Genomic DNA, 20,130 nt, shown 5'->3' with positions numbered 1-20,130 from the left:
ACCAAGAGTCATTTTTAAGGCTGGCAGAAAGATATTTCTCCTGTCATTCTCTACTGGAATGGTCTTTTTTTAACAGCTTCACTTCTTTCTGTGTCCTTCTAAAGTAAAGTGCTATCAAATGTATTATGGTAGTTTATGCTTTTCTTACAGTAAGGAAAGCTATAAGAAAAGCGCTAATAACATTAACATTAATGTTGTTATAAAGTAGAAAATGGTAGGCTTATGATTCAAATTTGCAAATACATTAGAATGAGACACAACCAGATTTCTCAAAATGGAAAAATAGCCACAATGCTTAGCTTTCCTATTATCCTTGGGACGACATAGAGTTAAGACCCCATTGCTTCTCTAGGCTTCATACTGGGATATTCTCCTGTTTTCCTCCTCCTCCCTCTTTTTTTCTTTTCTTTTGTTTTGCGTGTGTGTGTGCGTGTGTGCACTCTTTTATATGCTAGACTGCTTAGGAGCTATCCTCTGTTTTCTTCACTGTCATCATCTTCACCTAAGATTATTTCATTCAGCCCTAAGGCTTTCTTTATCTTTTTTTTTTTTTTTAATTTATTTAAGTAATCTTTACACCCAACGTGGGGCTTGAACTCATGGTTTTGAGATCAAGAGTTGTATGTTCCTTCAACTGAGTCAGCCAGGTGCCCCAGCTCTAAAGCTTTCTCAGTAGACAGTCCATATGTTGCTATCTCCTAATTTGTAACTCCAGCTCCAACTGTCTTCTGAACACCAGACCCTTACATGTACCTAATGAATATCTATCACCATTTGGGTATGTCTAACAGACATCTTTTCCAAACAGAATTCCCGATTGCCGAACATACACTTGTTCCTTGCCATCCCTCTCATCTCAGTCAATGGCTCAGTATCCATTCAGTTGCTCCATGTAGTTGATCTGGGTGGGTTAGAACCAGACACTGGCGTTTTATTAAAGTTCCACAGAAGATTCTAACGTGCAGCTAGGATGAGACAATGCTCTAGATTCTGCCAAATGATCAGTACTAATGACACCCATGTCCCATTTGCTGCTGAGTTAAGCACATCTACACTTTAAAATCTTCATGTCTGTATACATAATCACTTCACTACTGACATCACCAGTATCCTCTGTGTGAACCAACTGCCACCATTTTGCCATCTCATCCTCTAGCCTAGGAGGTTAACTTACAACTTTTCTGGAGATTCAGTTACCGGGTATTTTGTGATTTGTACCCTGAACCTCCCTCCTTCCCCAAATAAAAAATCGGAAACATATACACTCTCACCCTTATTCACTTTCATCCTGTCTTTTGAGCTCTTAAAATTGTTATGTGACATAAGGATTTAAATTAAGTTTTTCCAAAAAGTACTCAAATAATTTAGTAAGATCCTTGAGACTGCCCAAGACACTTGGAGATTGGTTAACCCAGAACTGGAGATTTTGGCTTTATTCTTTCATAATATTTAGTATCATGACTTGAATAGGAGAATAAATGAAGAAACAGACTTAAAAGTATTATTTTTTGAATAATTAATGAAAACATGCAGGTTTATATTTTTTAATGGCGAAATTTAAGAACTTTGGAAATGTTACTGCTTTAGAAAAAATTGCATTTGAATGCTGTAACACTTATGACCCAAAATCAATACAAAAAGCATACAGAGTTATAGTCTGACAAACTAGTACTTCAACAAAACTAATGATCTACTTTTATACTTAAGCTTGTGATTATAAGGTAATTGATGGAAGTTAATACACACTCAAATCCCTTAATGAAGACAAGTGAATGATCTCAGCATACTCAGTGGTAGAAAAACAGAGTAAAGAGCATGCAAGGCAAGACACATTTAAAACTTGTAGATAAAAATACTCTACCTTATACCAACCGAAGACTGATAAAAATAAATTGTACAACTTCACCTATATAAAGAATAAATACTACAGCAATAGTTTAGGTGATTCAAGACCAAAAAGAGACAACAGAAACTTATTTTTATGGAATTTCAGAGCAAAATTTGTTTAATTCAAATGAAGAGAATGACTTGAAATTTACTTTTTTAAAATTAACAATTCAGTAGCCTCTAACTTATAAAACCTACTATAAATGCTATAGTTCAATTCGTTTTTTAATTAAATGTTTAAAACAAGATGACTTAATATTTAAGACTTATAATTCATATACCATCGATCAAGATGATCCTGAAATTTCTCTACCTCAAATAGCAACAACAAGAAGCCTTCTTACATGAGCTTCTCAACAAGAAAGTACAAGGAAGGAACTCTCTCCAGGTGTCTCACCTGCTGTAGAATTGCTCCGAGGGAGTTCTTGTCTTTTTGATTGACACCATCTTTCTGCAGTCGAGCCAGCAGCTCAGGTTTCTTGTAGGCCTTCAGTGCCAGTAAGTGAATCACTCTGTCCCTGTATGGCCGCTGAGAAACACTGCTGCTGCCATGTGTCTTTCGAATCGTATTTGCAGGGTTCATGGGGGTTGACCGTTTCCTCTCGGGTACTGCATCTGAAACAGCTTGAGGTGCTTTCCGAATCTGCACTCTTTTCCCTAAAGTCCAGTGGAAATGACACTGTTACACATTTGCAGTTAAGAACATAATGAGCATCTCAGTTTCCTCAACTCTGATTTAGGTACTTCTTCATTTCTGAAGGGAATTAAGGCCTTTTTATTTCAGTTTTTACTTTAAAGAGATCTACAAACAGAAAGCATTTTGAATAAATGGCCTAAAATTATGGATTTGAAATTGTTTTGATAGAACTATTTACTGGAATAAATATGCATATAGAATTATTCTATATTAGCTACATATGGTACATTAGTGACACACTGTAGCAACAGACTGGAAATTTTAAGGTCATAGGTAGTTCATGTTAAGTGGAAATTTAATAATTTCTGTGTTTACCTGTGCTGTTTACAGAACTTATCTACATATTATATGTCATTTCTTTGGCAGACAGAATATAGCAAATGTGAAACATGAGAAATACCTGTTAGCTCTCACTGAGACCATACTTTTGGCTGAGCTGGGGAATTATCTTAATCTCACAGATTCAGGAACCACGAAAAGGGGGTTCAGGCATAATTTGGGATCAACATTCAGAAGGACATCCACTAGATATTTTCCTTTTCAATAGGCCGTACCAAATTTTAGGAGTCAAAAACCAAAACCAAAACTAACCAAACTAAAAAGAATCTAAGAGGGCCACACAAGCAGACATTTCCACTGCAAGGCTGAGGGTACACAGGTGAATTAGAGCAACGGAAAATGGTAAAAAGGAGGCCTTCACATCATTCCTGCCAGGCAAGTGCCATTTGGTAATTAACCCATTTTCTGCTTAAACTTAACATTGGTAAGTGGCAAGTGGCTACTTCTAGAGAGTATCTCTGGGCTGAAGTGACCTGGATACTGCATGCGCAGAGCCATCAGGACATAGCTGATCACTGACAAAACTAGGAAAAAAAAAAAATTAGAATGACACTGTAGAAGACCCTCATTTTATCATTTCTGAGGTGAAATCTTTTAGCACCTTTAGTACACTCTAAACCTCCAACTCTGTGCCCTCTGGTCAACGGGTGGGGAGAACTGGTGATGACATGCAATGTGGGGCAAGTACATTAGGAACAAGACTAGCAACTAGAAACAGTAGGTAATTCAGAGCAGTATCTTAAGTGCTATGGTCTGGTCTGTGTGAAAACAGCTTAACTGGGCAGGAGCTTTAATAATAATTCTGTCCCTGCTGGGGTCCTGAGGCCTAGCCAGAGGGGCTGTCTACACAGTCCTGCCTAGAAAACGGAGAAAGGACAGATATCTCACTGACTCTTATATTTCTCTACTGTCTGGACGTAACGAGTTATTAGTATCAGATCAAAATATTGCACAACAAAGGAACTCAACATTAAAGGAACACTGCCCAGTAGTAGGAAAAGCTATTAAAGGTGTGATTAAAGTTTTAGAGATAGATCTGGATTCTGTATTTTTATTAATGTAGAGATAGCTTACCCTAGTGCCAGATGGGCAGGGAACTAATATTTACCATGAACCAATTAAGTGGTGGTGGTGGGGACACTCTGCTAAGATCTGTACACACACTAAGTCTGTAACCTGATGAAACAGGCATGGTCAGTCACTCATGTCAGTCTCACATGGCATAGGTGAGAAAACTGAGTCTGTCTTTCTTTTTTTTAAAAATATTTTACTTATTTGACAGAGAGAGATCACAAGTAGGCAGAGAGGAAGGCAGAGAGAGAGGGGGAAGCAGGCTCCCTGCGGAGCAGAGAGCCTGATGCGGGGCTCGATCCCAGGACCCTGAGATCATGACCTGAGCCGAAGGCAGAGGCTTGAACCACTGAGCCACCCAGGCGCCCCAAAACTGAGGCTTTCAAGGAGATAAACTCAAATGGTCTAAAGTGCTCACTCAGCACTTAGAAAATTCTGTTATTAGTACGTGACTTTTCTTACATGTATTTCTTTGTAGGAAAGGTTTTATGAACAAATGCCTCATGTCTGCCATTGCTTCCTGTTAGGTTAAGCTCCATTATGCGTAGGCTGTAGCCACTTTGTTGACTAGCGGACTTTGAATCAGCATTTGATGACTAGCAAAGTGTCAAAGTGAATGGCAGTGAGAGAACAAGTAAACAGCAGAGGAGCCAGAATCAATGTGGTCTGTATGTCCCCACATTGCGAGGATGCCAGCGTCTGAAGAAACACCGAAATTTCTAATGTGGCAACTGCACACCCTCCAATCTACCACTTCGCAGTTGCAACAGTATCAACAAACAGTACTGTTCCTTGAAATTTTAATAGGAACTTGTGGGGGAAAAAAAAAAGCCAGGGTCACAAAAGTTTAGGAAACGTTATGAATTCCACATTCTCCCCCTTGAAACCTGTTTAGCTTACACTTCCCCAAACAAAGCTGGAGCCCTCCCAACCACTCTTCTCTAGGGAGGGGAGTAGACAGTGAGTTTTTTAGCTAAGCTCACATGTACCATGATTGATCATTTAGAATGAACTCAAGCCAGCAAGGAAGGCAAATAAAATAAAAACAAAAAGCCACAGTACTACCAGTGTGTTCCAGGCTGCCCTACCTCCTCTGTATGTCTGACCCACCTCTGATCCTCAGTCTCTGGAGAGCCCCAAGGTCTCATGAGTTTACCGCCACTCCTCCCTGAAGCAAGCATAGGGCAGACAAATAAGGGAGGCTCATTTTGCCCCTGAAAGGGGTATGATGTTTGACGAGAAATTAGAATCTGGTCAGGGATATGACAGCAGTGGAGTCTCACCTGGGGCCTAAAGCTAGGCTGTTACTAATACATGAATTTCCTACCCCCAGTACATTCACTTTACCTTTATCTCATTTTTCCTTTACTCATTTTTTTCCCCTCCTCTCTCTCTCTCTCTACTTGTGATCTCTGTCAAATAAATAAAATCTTAAAAAAAAAAAAAAAGAGTTGCATGCTCAACTGACTGAGCCACCCAGATGCCCCACTCTCATTTTTCCTTTAAACAGCCAGTTGTGGGAGTAACTCACTTCTTTTAAATGCTGACAGAGCAATCCAGACACACTGGGTCCCTGAGTTTTACGTAAAGATCACTTGCTTGCTGCCTCCCCATCAGTCTGTGCCTATCCAGCCAGGAAGGAGTCCTCTGGTTTAACATAAGACAGGCTACAGATGAGAAAACATCAGTGCTCTAAGTAGTTATGGAACTGAGATGTTAAAGAAAAAAAATAGAAAAAAAAGTAAAGCAAGAAAACGGGAGGTTCAAAGTTGGAAGAAGAAAGGCTTTATTTTTATTTTTTCAACATTTGCCTCAGAAAAGCCCTTTTAATAAAGCCTGTGGGAGAACCTAATTCTCTTCCCAGACTCAACTGCTAATCAATTCCCCGGGCTCCTTATATAAACAGCAGCAGTGGGTCTGACAGAGTTGTGTAATCTGGGACTATATCTGAACCGCTGTTTCATAACAAGGAGTCCACTTATAGCGTCTCCATTTAATATGAGATTGTAGAAGTATTTATCCCTTTGTCTAGTGGCTCTGATTAAACTCTCTGAAAGGAAGGTGTTAAATCAGTACATCAGAAAGAGCAGGGGCTGTAGATATCTTCTGCAGTGGTTTTTCTGTTCTGTGGAACCTGACTAGAAGCCCTGGCAACACCAACCCAATGCTTTAAAAAAACACTGGCAGGATCTTGATGATGGGGTGACTTCATGATTTAATACGTAATCCACTGCAGTGGAAACCATCTCCACCATTTGGCACTTATGCTCTTTTGTTTCAAAAGGTTTATTATCCAAATATATATATATACACACACACACACACACACACACACACACACACACATAATGGTCACAAAATTTAGAACTACAAAGGACCTTTGATATTACCCAGTTCAAATACCCCTTATCTAATAATTGAGAACATTAAGATCCACTGATGTTAAATGATTTGTCTAAGGTCATCTAAACATGTATCAACTCATTATAAATAAGGAGGATGGGGCAGTAGTTGGGAAAATTGGAGAAAGAATTCTAGAAATTATACTGGTTGGGTTATTTTATACATTTAAATAAATATTAGCATGTATTAAAAATTTACAATTCAATAAAATTCCAGAATTTAGGTAAAAATCAGTGAGCAGACATACACTGATAAAATGGAGCAGTGGTTCCTTCAAGTGATTCTTGAGGCTTTTTAAAAAAAAAAAAAACAAAAAAACAAAAAAACAAAGTGAAATGATTGTAACACAACAGTGCTCACCACTGATATAAATTTCATGACTAAAAGCATAACTATTCTGAAGAAATAATGATGTTTCGTAGGTTAAAGACTCTCCTGCTCTTCTCCAGGCAAAATAAGTTGTTTTTTGTTTGTTTGTTTTTTTTTTTTTTCAGTCTACAAAAGGGTCTCAAAAGCTTCTATTCCTGGGTGACTAGGCCAGGTGACCCAAAGGAGTCACAGGAGGGCTTGTGCCCTAATTCAGCTGCCAGAGGTCTGGCCTGGCATTATGAGAGCACAACCCCTCAGCGAGACCAGCATTATTCCCATTTGTCCTCCAGCTAGGCTGACACTCCCGAGAGAAGCCTTACTCTGCAGGTACTTCTAAGGTGGCGAAGGTGAGCTTTTGGCATTATTTTATATGATATATTCAATTATGAACTGAAGAGGTATCTCCTATTGTCTTATGAAAGTAACACAACTTGTTAAGGGGCCAAATCCATATCATTTGCTATTTGTTGATACCAACTAGGTGATACGTAAGATGGAGAGGTAATCATAACCTCCCTTACAGGGTGGTTTTGAGATCTAGAGGAGGAACTGCATGTAAAGTGCTAACCAGTGTCTTGTGCACAGCAAGCACTCCAGAAGTGTTTGGTAATATTAGTACCAGAGGGTGAATGACTGCATTTGAAAGAAATGAGTGAGTCAGAGAGTTCTGAAGTACTAAAAAAGCAGGAAGATACAAACAGAGCCACCTAAAAGGAAAGAAATATGGTAAAGGTCTAGCAATGGATGAGATTAAAATCAAAAGGTCAAAACATACCAGAACAAAGCACAGTAAAAAAATAAAACACTTAAGGTTTGAATTCTGAGCTGAAGAAATGGAGGCAGTCCAGAGGAGAGCAATAAAAATAATTAAAAGGTTGGCATACAGCCATCTTAAGAAAAGTTAAAAGGAGCTGGGGTTATATGACCAAAAGTATAAAGGCTGAAGAGGTTATCGACAAGACTGAAGACCAGAGAACACTGTACTGTGCTGGCAAGTGGCCAGGGCACAGAGGACCCAGCAGAGTGGGGTGTGCAGCCCGGCAGGGTCACTGTAGAGCTCTGTGGGGGCAAATTTATGTGTGCGCAGAGGGAGGCCACCCTGTCTGAGAATGGCACGGATGTACTCTGGCTCAAATTTAAACTTTAGATAACCTCAAATTTTACATGGTCACACCTAAAAAATGTAAATAAGTTATCTGTAGTGCCTAAGAAAATTCAAAAGTTTGAAAATTCCTGCACTTTAGGAATCGTATGAGTTATGTGATTCTGGGTGGTGTCAAGTCTGCCATGTAACATGCTGTGCAGATAAACTGCACCTGACCCTATCAAAACACACATGCGAACGGAGGGGACACCATGGATCATTCAATGGGAACGTACAGTGATCACTGCTCATCTGCAAACTTTGGAATAAATCAAGGTAAAATTTTTCAGGCAAGAGGCAAAAAAAAAAAAAAATCATTTTGGTGTTTTTGTTTTTTTTAAGATTTTATTTATTTATTTGACAGAGATCACAAGTAGGCAGAGAGGCTGGCAGAGAGAGAGAGGAGGAAGCAGGCTCCCTGCCGAGCAGAGAGCCAGAAGTGGGGCTTGATTCCAGGACCCTGGGATCATGACCTGAGCTGAAGGCAGAGGCTTGAACCCACTGTTTTGGTGGTTTAGTCTTCTAGTCCTTTGTCAAACACACCAACTTGCCTCACTGTTTATAAAATGGTGATACTGGACAGCGTAAAAGAATACTTTCAAAGCAACAGGGACAGCAAAGTGCGGCAGATCTTGTGTGTTTTAAAAACAATTTGAGATTTAGCCTACTACAGAGAAAGTTAAATTACTCATGAGAATAAAGAGAAAGGAGGTTGGAAGTTGTTACCTCACTCAGCAGGAAAGGGAAGGTGAAAAATCTCACTGCTGGTAACTTACTGGGTTGGGACTGGGCCGCATGGGTACAGATACCTGGGGGAGCCATGAATTGTTGTTAAACCAAACTAAATGTATCTAAGCTAAGCACTAAGTCCCAGGAGCACTGGCTTTGTTCCAAAGAAATACTTATTAAAGACACCAGTGGAGAATCTCAAAGCTGAATGTACTATAGCTGGGTCAGCAATGGGAAAATACAGAAGTAAAATTATACCAAACCATAGAAGGATGTTGATGAAAGAATCTGGTTATTCATGAGACTGTTTTTGTGTGCATTTACATTTCCAAATTTCTATCTTTTCATCATTTACTTATGATGACTTATGTTATTAAACTGACCAAAGCCTCAAAGAGCTCATCTTTACTCTTGATAATTCTTCCTATTACTATTAATAGTCACTGCCAATCAACTCTTTATTAGGGCCACTGCTCATAAAGGAGAGACTCGTCTTGCTGATCCGGTCTTACTTCTTCAGTCTGATGGATATTTGAGTGAGCTGATGATAAAGATGATGGGGGTGGGCAGCCTCTTAATTAATGGATAGATGAGGATGAGAATGCATGAATGATATCACAACTGAGGTACCAAAAAGGCATCACCCTTTTGCTTTAAGCACATTTTATATTTTGCAATAAAAATTCCGTGTGCAAAGATCCTCTGAAATTCTACTAATAGATTTTACTGTAAAAATAATCCTACAAAAATGCCAAAGAAAACCTATACTGTCCATCATTGTAATGATATCCAGTGTCCAAGAATACACAACAGTACCACTATTACAACCTCACATAGTAAAGTAACATGACCAGAACCCAGTATTGTAAAATAATAACAAATAGCCGACAATGGATTTGGGATTTATGAAAGAAGTAAAACTTTTCGACCATTATTATTATTCAAAATGTTCTGTAAACTAATTCTGTGTTAACATTAGGTTAATATTACCAGTATTTACCTACAGTGGTCTTGAATTATTCCAATCAATCTGAGAAGGAAAACGATATCTATACAAACCTACATATGGTCCACCAGGTTTGATAACTTTTGTGCTTCGGTTGCGGGATTCCTCCTCTGCCTGGGTCATTTTTTCTCGTGTCATCTGATACGAGTCGTTTGTTGCACACACTGTAATTTTATCTTGTATAAATCCCAGACAATTGAGCTGGGAGGCTCCAGAGCTGTCAAGTAAGATGGTGGCTTTGTTAGAGATGTCCCTCATTTTCAGAACAAAGGCAAGTGAGAAATGTATAATCTTAAAATCAGTAGCCCAAATAATGGCCTTGCAATCTGGAAATAACTAATATTAATAATCTGAAGTGTTGAAATTCAAAATTATTTAAATTCTTCTCCTTCATTTCATATCACGTTTTATTCATATTTTGAATAGAATGGGTAAAATGAACTCTCAGAGACCAAATCTGTAAAATTCTGAAAATAATTAGTATTTGTATTGAAGACCAGAGGAGTCTCAATGAGCACTGTAGTTTTACTTTCATTTTATAAAAAATTTTCTACCACTGATACGAAAAATGTTTAAAGTTTTCTTTTGGAGTAACCATAATATGCATGCTTTAGAAATGACTAGAAGAAACAGACCCACTGTGATGTTTTAATTTTTAATGAGATAATTCATTTTAAGGCCAAAATATTGAACATTAGGTTTTATTATAGCCCAAATATCCTAAACATTTGTAGCCTTTTATTTGCCATTTTGTTAAATCTCTACATAAGATGACCTATTTGTGTGGCAAATATCAAAGAAAATACTGGACAAGAAATTTTTGTAAATCTTTTTTGAAAAATTTTTATTTAAAAAAAAATCATGAAAATTAACTTTGGCCTGGAAGATGGCTCCATTTCAAAGTATTATGCTAATATTAGGAGATCCTGGTAGCAGTTACACTGGTATTTTATTTATATATTTATTTTAAAGATTTTATTTATTTATTTGAGAGTAAAAGACTGCGCAAGAGAGAGAGCGTGAACAGGGGCAGAGGAAGAGGGAGAAGCTGACTCCCTGCTGAGCAGGGAGCCTGACACAGGGTTCAATTCCAGGACCCTGGGGTCACAGGTAGACACTTAAGGAACTAAGATGCCTAACAAACTCAGGTACCCAGATGCCCTTATGTTAGTATTTTAAAAAGAAATTACTATGGCCTTAAAACAGACTGGAATATAGAAGTAACGAAAATGTCACTCTACCTCTGCTACTCTATTTCCAAACTAGCTTTGTTATGAGGCTAAGAAATAGGGTTGATAAAATTTCTGTAAATTCCTAATAGCTGTACAAATGCTATTTAAGAAAATAAACCAGTTCATTTATCTCATAAATATTTATTAGGCAGGGACTGCACACCAGGCAATATGTGAGGGTCAGGCTGAGACAAGGGCAAAGACAGATGTGGCCCCTCATTCAAGAGGCTGTCTAATGGGTGACAAGCACTCTGGAATTTATGACACAGTGTGACAAATGGCAGGGAGGCAGGGAATCCCTAGGAAGGTACTTCACCTGGATTGTGGGCAAGACTAAAACTTCCTGGAGGAAGTGATGCCAAAGGTGATCTACAGGGATGTCTACAGGGTGTGTGTGTATGTGTGTGGAAGCAGGGGAGGATAGAAGTTTTCTGGGAGGAGAATCAACCTGTGTGGGGCCCAGGGGAAGCAAAAGTTTTCAGTTTGGCCAAAGAAAGCTGGAAAGGACAGTTACAGATGAGACTGAAGAGGGCATGAAAAGTACATCATACAGGGCTTTGGAGGATTTTAGACTCTGTCCCAAGAAAAAGAGAGACTGAAAACAGGGGAGAGAAAATTTGTACTGTGAAAAGGTCAAATCTGACGGAAGAAGGGACTGGGAGGTAGGGGGCACAAAAGTGAAAGCAGGAGACCGCTCAGGAGGCTACTGAAGGATTACTGGCAAGGAGCAAGAGCTTGAACTACTGTGGGGCAGTGTGAATGCAGAATAGTAAACAGATTCCAGACACAGTGAGGAGGTAGAATTGACAGGGTTTGATAAGTGATTAGCCACTGGTGGAAACAGAGACAAGTTAAAGATAATACCAAGGCTACTAGGTGTACCTGTACGAATGCTGCAAGACTAGTGAAGGGAAGGAGGGAGGAATGCTTAACCCATTAGGGGAAGTGGGATGGAGGAGGAGGAAAAGTGGTTAAGAAGAGACTACAGTTTGAAGTTTTGGTGGGAGGAAATTTGAATTTCAGCATCTCCCCCAGAAATTACTTATTAAGTAATTTAAATAGTGAGAATAAGCTAAACCTTTGCCAACCACAATGAAGTTACAGCTTATACCATTCAAAGTCAAGAAGACATCTTTCCACTAAACAAAATAAAGCTAAAACCCTGTAGGCAAGAACGGACTCCCTGGAATTGTCTACTCATCCCTTTTCAATTGAGTTACCATAAAAGTACCTTAAGAGTACCTTAAATACTCTGACATATAAGCATTTGACATTTGACATGTAAGCATTCCTAGAGCCTTTCTCTAGCCTAGCTCAGTTTCCTACAGTAGACTGTGCATTACTCTACGGGGCTGTCTGCCCTGAGCCATGTATTTCCAAGAGGCCTGTGAATGGACAGATTTAAGGAATTTTTGAAAGGTAATTTTAACCTTGGGATTTCCTCCATTTTAGATATGATAAAAGTGACCTTCAGGGAGAAGCTAAACTACAGTAGAGACAAGAACCAAGGGAAAAATAAAAATTCAACTGAATAGAAAAGGTGCAATGAAATTATTAAAAACAAACAAACAAAACTTGCTTGCCAGGTTGAGAACTGAGAGTTTCAGGGCTTTTGTTTTCATAGTGGCGATTTCAATTTATACCCATGCAAGGCCATTTTATAAAGCACCTTAAATCATACATTTATAATTGGATCATACTTTTTTATAAAACACACTTGGCTCGTACTAATGTATTTGCCCCCAGTTTTCTCACAATAACTTTCATTTCTCTTGCTGCATCATGTAGCATTTTGTAAGTGACTTTAAATCCTTTTCCAAACGAGCAAGGTAGGAATAAACACGCAGGGTGTTTATGATCTCAGGGAGAAACCCATTACCTCTGGTGCCATCACTGGTTTTGAAGACAGGACTGTTTCTCAATAAAATTCCTAATGGGACATAGTACAAGTTGAGGTCTAACTGCTTTCACTATAATAAAATAATTCTCTAAAGGCAAGCATTCGAAGTGAAAGCACCACAATCTGAAATCGGTGTGCTCTGTGGTACGTAAAGAATACTGGTCTGGGACTTAGGGGGGCCCAGGTTTCACTCAGCACCATCACCAACTCACCAGCTGGGTAACTATGAATACGTCGTCTGTGCAACGAAGGGGCTGAACAGCACAGTCACCACAGACCCTCATACTTGATGCTTTTGGAGTCTCCTGCAGCGCAGTCCCACATCTCTTTCTACAATGCTGAAAACGTCTGCGTCTGTGCTGTCCACTGTGATAGCCGCTAGCCATGTGGCTACCGGGGCTGTAATATGTGGTAAATGTGAATGAAGAATGGAATTTTTAATTCTAGTTCACTTTTATCAACTGAAATGTAAACAGCCATATGTGGCCAGTAGCTATCACAGTGGGTAGTACAGAAAAGTCTATATGACCTACAACATACACCGTTTATACCAAGAAACGCAAGTTTAGGCGTGTGTGACTTTTAAAAAGCAAAATTAACATTTACTCAGGAAAATGGCATATTGAGACAGAACAGAAAGTTATTTAGTCACCCTAAATGTGAGTAGAAATTCAGAACTCCTTCAGTGAAGTGTCTTATTTTGTATCTCTGCCTCCCATGCTCCCTTGCAACACAGCTTTCCTTCCCTTTCTCCCACATACAGCAAGCGCTTACACAGTTTCAAGTACTGCACAGATGAGAGATAGGGATGCATCATGGCCTGGGACACTTTGGGCCCATTTCAATGTTCTCAGGATGTTGGGGGTTCTAAGGCCTTGTCTTTATCCAGGGGCAGAACAAACTCCCCCTACTCAAGGGGCCCATTCTTTAATCAGAAACAACCACAGCAAAGACAAGTCAAACAAGTAGCTTATTGTTTATAGAGGACCTAAGTAGATAAGTGTTCCATGGTACCCTGGGATGTGGCTGTATAGTCTTGTCTTCCTCCCTCCTTTTTTTGTTGTATTTTTTTCCCCTTTAAAATTAGAAGTTACTGCGCTACTGGGGTTAATTTCTAGTTTCCATTATGCTGCAGCATAAAAATTTCTGAAAATCTATCTTAAAACAAGGCTTGCACAGGGAAGAAAGAAAGGGATATACAAGATACACGTACTTTTTTTAACTCCTTTACTCTGGAGTGTGAACGTTGAGTATATAATAAGGCACTCTTATTTAAACACAGTGAATAAAAACTTTTAAAAAATTCTTAAACTTGTCTTTAATTAAAAAAAACCATTTTTTATAGATAAAAAAATCTGTACCTTAAAAGTTCTTAAGGGCAAGAACCTTAAAATTTTTATGATTATATCCCACAGTGACAAATATAACTGTTAGCACATAGTAGGTACTCAATATTTCTTAATAAAAGAGCTCTATAATTTAATTCATAAACATTTATGGAATGACTACTATACATTTTATTGTTTAAGTGAAAAAAAAAAAAAACCTCAAAGAAAAATTATTCTCCTTTCAGCATTATCTTGAAACATACTTACCTGGAGAATGTTTGCTGGATGCAGTCAAAGCTGCCCTGAGGGTTGTCTTTACCCACATTTGACAAATAGAAGTTAAAGGTATGCGCTTCATTGGGGGGATCATTTTTAGGAATTTTGACAAGCTAAAGGTAGGGAAAAAGAGAAACATCTCAAATTATATATTTGACAAACAATGATCTGATGACTGACTTAACTGTTTTTCAAGTGACACTCATTTTATAGGCAACCTCTCTTGAGCATTTAAATTACCAAATCATTGAAGGAATCAAGCATGTATGCCTTGAAATCAAATCACTCATTTCCATTTTCTACCCTTAAGTGTCAATAATCACTTCTGATCAATAGTTTAAAGAGGAAACCTCTTCATTTCAAACTAGCAAATGATTATAGTTCACACAAAAGAGTCATTAGTGAATTTTCTAAAAAGTAAAAAGCTTTTCCTCTTTAGAGCTACACAAGGTTCTGTCTCTGGCTGGCATGTTGCCCTCCCCAACCCCACCACTGAATAGCTTCTAGATATTTCAATGATCTCTGAGACAGAGACTATATCCTAAACTTCATCCTCTTACTATATATACATTTCATTTTCATTTTTGCTTCTCTGAGTACAGTTTTGGAGATGACTAGCAACATAAGGTGAATGCCATAGTTACATTCATAGCAAAATGCGGAGGGGTATTTCTCCATGCCTTAAGATTCTCTACCCTCATATTTACAGAATAGGGTCAACAACCTGGAGAGAGGATTCTGTGGACTCTAAGGCTGAGCCCATTACAACACTGTGGAAAAGGCAAATGTTTTTTATGCTCTTACTCAAGGTCTAGTTTTTCTATATCAAAAGTGAAAGGATGGGGTTGCTCTAGATCACAGAGCCCCTGTATTAGGCCCATTTTCCTGGTACATAGTAGGATCTCACTAAACATCTGTGAACAAATGAACTGAAAACTTCTCACTGTCTTTCAATGGTTCCACCCTTTGCAGCTCCTAAGACCTTTCTCCCTTTGGGCTTGCAGGGGCTACCATGGTTTTAGGTGATAATTATGAAAAGGATTCACTGGCGAGAATATAAAATATGACTTCCTGCTTTCCAGCCCCCAAATACACAGTCTTAGCAATTCAGGAGATGAGTAGGAAGTGGGGGGTAGGGTGGGGTAATGTTTCCCAGTTCTCATTCTTTCCCCACCAAATCTGCCCTTTCCATTATGGTAAGGTGAAGATTCAGAACTAACTGGTTGCCAGACAGACAGATATTCATGAATGTGCTAGTAATCATAAACATGTGTCACTTCTGCTTGGTGAGGAAGGACACCCTGCAAGCAACTCTGACTTGCTCACTGAAACACACCAAGCTTCTGACCTAAGGAAGAGAATTTTGTTTGAAACTACCAAGCTACCAATTCTACAACTCCCTGCCACCCCACAAAAACCAAAACAAAAAAGTAAAGAAAGGCAAGAAGGGAGATAATTTGCAATGTCTAGTGCACAGCAGACATGTAATAAATGTTGAAGGAATGAATGAGGTAGGAATAAGTCAAAGAAAAACATCTTACTTATATGGGGTAGAAATAAATCAAAGAAAAACATCTTTTCAGAGGAGATTCAGAAAACGCATGTAAAGCTTGAGAGGCCAAATTTTACCAAAGATGTTGAGTATTATATTACTATACTCCATAGAGCCTCTGTCGTCTGTGAATTTAAACTATCTCTGACTCCTTCTTTTAAATTAGTTTCAAATTGCTAGGGTGATAAGTTTCTACACTTATTATCTACTTTATGAATTATACCTTTTTTGTTCCCTATAGTTACTTTGATTTCTCAAATTTCGCCCTAGTTCTAAAGTGCTGGAACTTTGAGAGCAAGTCTTAATTTACTCTGGGAGGACTCATCAGGCTGTATTACTGGGTGTGCAAAGTGAATGCCTAGTTGGCACACATACACTGGTGAAACAGAATGCTGTGTTTTACTTCTTAATTCTGTATAGGTATGGGAGAGCAAGAGCCGAAGGAATGCTGTGTGAGATACAAGGGAACAAAAAGTCCATCCTCAGGCACTGAGTGTAACAGCACTCACTGACATTTGTCTGCTTTCATATTTTAAAGAATAGCAAGGTTCTGCTGCTAGAGAAGGAATGTGCCCTGTAGTTAAAGCCTCCTTGAAGACTTAGGAGAGAAGGTGGACAGGTAAAGACAGTGTGAACACCTGAATGGAATCCTCTCCTGCTCTAACTCACTTAACTTCCATTTTCCTTCCCCCTTAACCCTCACACAGATCTGTGGAGCCTGGGCGGGGAGATTTTCACAGTGGTGACAGGCTCATCTGCAGGCTGGGCTCTGGTTTCACTTGAGGTCTGAAGTCCTCGTTCCTGTGCAGCTCAGGTCTGGGAAATGCAGAAGTACTTCACCCAGCAAAATAAGGAAGACTGTCCCTTTCGGGAGATTCTAAATCGCATTTTTAAAAAGTGGAATCGTAGAGTTTTTTCTATCTTTATTTTTAAGAGTGACTAGACTTTTTACTCAAATTCTGTAAATGTTCGGTATTCTTTCACTAAAAACTTTTAATTATAGGAATTCTCAAGCTCAGACATATACTAAACAGAGCACTTCAGGGAAGCTCTTATCAAACCTTTATAATAATTAAATGTAGATTTTTTTCCTTTCTCATCCTCTAAACTGTGATTCTTCTGAAGTAATGCTTATACTTTTTAAGGTGAAAAATTATCTTCCTATACATTTCAAAAAATTTTAAACACACACAGTGTCTTGTGTAAATCTGGAAAGTTCAAAATACAAAAATATCTGGTATGCATTACTGTGCACACTCCTCAAAGTAATAGGGTCTGGCCTGATGGTGGACACAGAAGGTTTTCATATTCTCTTTAAAAGTGTCTTGGAATAGAAAACAAACCAACCAACCAATCCTACAGTCATTTAAAAAATATCACAAACCAAATAGGAAAGAATCAGATTAAAAAGAAAGTTAAAAAGAAAAGCACACACAACCCATGCCATATCCCCACGGAAGTGTTTGGAAGCATGTGTTACACATAGATCAGAATAGCTGCTCTCAACAAGGGGGAGTTTTGCCTCCAGGGACGTTTGATCTGGGTGGGTGCTTCTGGCACCTCCTGGAGGGGAGAGATACTGTCCAACACCCTCTAGTGTGCAGGACAGCCCCCACAACGAAGGACTACCATGACATTCTAAAATGTCAGTGGGGCCAAGAAACTATGGATTAGAAATAGACGTGGGTTGGGGCGCCTGGGTGGCTCAGTGGGTTGAAGCCTCTGCCTTCATTCAGCTCAGGTCATGACCCCAGGGTCCTGGGATCAAGCCCCAGGTCGTGGGGCTCTCTGCTCAGCAGGGAGCTTGCTCCCCACCCGCCACCCCCGGCCTCTCTCTGCCTACTTGTGATTTCTGTCAAATAAACAAATAAAATCTTAAAAAAAGAAAAGAAAAGAAATAGACGTAGGTCAATCTCTTAGAATAGTCAGAGAATTCCGACTTCAGTGATTTCTGAATATTAATGAAATAGAAGGAAAAATAGTATCTTAAAAAAAAAAGTCCCAATTAGTATCAAATGGAAGGAATGGTTTTAACTTATTTGCAACACTATTCCATGTTTAAAACTTCTGATCATAAAAATATCGAAGGCAAATAAGTGCACCGCACCATATTTAAAGAGAGTCAGAGAGAGAATGAACATTTAAGTACCTACTGCAAATGATTTTCTGCAACTTCCAAACGTCATGAGGTCAACAAATAACCAAATAACCAAAACAAAAACATAATGAAAGGTAAGAAGGGAGATAATTTGGGACCCAAAGGTGAATCTTGATGTATATCATAGTATTTCTTCCAGCTATGGAGCTGCAGTGGGGTTGGAGGTTAAGGAATGATGACAAAACAGAGTTCTGGGTTTCTGTGTCACCTTTCCTCAGTGGTTTTCAGAGCAGCACCAATGCAGATGGTACAGCCTGGCTTAATCTCGGGCTTTTCCTGTAAAAGATCTCAGAGCAAGGTGCTGCCAAGCAACTTTTACATCTTTAATATCTCAAAAGCTTAAATTATGCTGTCTATAGATTTAGTATGTCTCATCTCCTGCAGGTAGTATAAATTAGGTACAAATTTTATTTGTATCAATAACTATGCTCTAAAGAATGAAAAGGATGTAGGAAGGAGCTCTTATGTTCACAGCTGGTAAATCTGCCTAACAGTTCGGCCCCCATGGGCAGTAAAGCAAGAGACTTAATGAAAAGAGCAGGTTGTGTAATGACAATTAGGGCAGGTGGGGGTGGGTAAGTGGGAACTTCAGACCTAACTATGGGGTACCTCCTAGTGGACCAGAGCCTCTGGGACTGTTAAAGGCCACAGCTACAGTGGGACTCAAGACCCTGCCAAATCTAGAGCCATTTCAGAGACTAGACTTTCAGGGGAACTTGGGGATACTTGACACTCCTCTCTCTGATATATAGGAGCCTACTGAACAGCTTGTCTAGATAGTGAACCAGTAGTTAGTTCTTTATTTCAGAATGGTTACAGAGCATTTTCTTATGAACTGGCCTTTAAATTTAGGAAATATGAAGGGGTGGGGGATGAATGTGAAATGACTATTACTGGGAGCCCTAGCGTCAGCTTCTGGGGAATGAGGAAAAGAAATACTGAGGTCTGATTTAGAAACAATCTTGGAAGAGCATCCGTTTGTGTGACAGGAACTTCTCAATTTTAATTCTAGTATTGTAGGCTTTTCCTGCAGGTCAGTGGAATGCCATTATATTTAGGGACACATGGTCTACTTGAAATTTTTAGCTAAATGCCTAAAGAATATTACTTAAAAAAATTATCAAAGACTATGATTCCAAACAGTTTCTTATTTAAGACAAATAATATAAAAATATGCCACCATATTCTGGGCAATCGGAAAAGTAGATTTTAACTTTCATTCCAAAAATGGGGGGCTAAAAATCAAAGGCTTGGGACCACAATCCATAGCCCACCTTCCAAATTCCAGTCTGTCTCTGATAAAAAGCTACAAAGTTTCAGAAAACTTCCAGACATTTATAATTAACATAAACACGGTATACCAAGATGTTTAAGTCAAAACTTCTAATTATTCTGAGATACAAGCTCAGGCATACAGCAATGGAATACTGTCTAGAAGGTCATTTCAACATCAAAATGTACACAAAGACGTAGAGCAGTAACACAATGTGCATACTGCTGCAAATTTTCATACAGATATGCTAACATCTGCTTAAAAGCCACTGGTACTTTACAGCAGAGGTTTCTTAACCTTTGAGTACTCTGTACTCAATATTGGATTAAGGTACACGCTAGATTAAAAACAGGACCATCGTGGGTTTTTTGTTTTTGTTTTTTGTGTTTTTTTTGCATTTATTTAAAACTAATGAATGCTTTGTTCTTTTGTGGTATTAACAAATGATTTAAACTTTTCCAACCTTGGTGATTATAAATGCTCAGTAAGATGCTCATGGCCCAGCAGTTAACACAGTTGGATACACCTCTTGGGTGATTAAAGCAAACCCATAGTTCTGGCAGGCCCTTTCAGATCAAATTAGTTGAATTTCTTCATTTTATAGATTAGGAAAACAGAGACACTTGATTGCTCAAGATTATGACTATTTAAAATTGCAACCCCTGTACTCCTGACCCCCTGACCCTGCTCCATGTTTGTCTAAAACACTTAGTAACTATACTACTTACAGATTATGTTTACTGTCTTTCTCCTCTGATCAGAGTAT

General features: G+C 38.8%; 1 protein-coding gene across 1 annotated transcript in view; it reads right to left on the bottom strand.

Moving 5' to 3' along the window:
- Window positions 1-20,130, bottom strand: part of ELL2 (elongation factor for RNA polymerase II 2) — a 69,962-nt gene that overhangs the window by 13,524 nt on the left and 36,308 nt on the right. Inside the window, exons 3-5 of the mRNA XM_032846118.1 lie at window positions 14,373-14,494; window positions 9,699-9,862; window positions 2,285-2,544 (exon numbers count right to left, since the gene is read on the bottom strand). Coding sequence (XP_032702009.1) covers window positions 2,285-2,544; window positions 9,699-9,862; window positions 14,373-14,494 — 546 coding nt within the window. The remainder of the gene's footprint in view (window positions 1-2,284; window positions 2,545-9,698; window positions 9,863-14,372; window positions 14,495-20,130) is intronic.

Source organism: Lontra canadensis, unplaced genomic scaffold, assembly GCF_010015895.1.
Source record: "Lontra canadensis isolate GAN:19392208 unplaced genomic scaffold, GSC_riverotter_1.0 scaffold4, whole genome shotgun sequence".
NCBI lineage: Eukaryota > Metazoa > Chordata > Mammalia > Carnivora > Mustelidae > Lontra > Lontra canadensis.
This window is presented reverse-complemented; position numbering and strand designations above follow the sequence as displayed.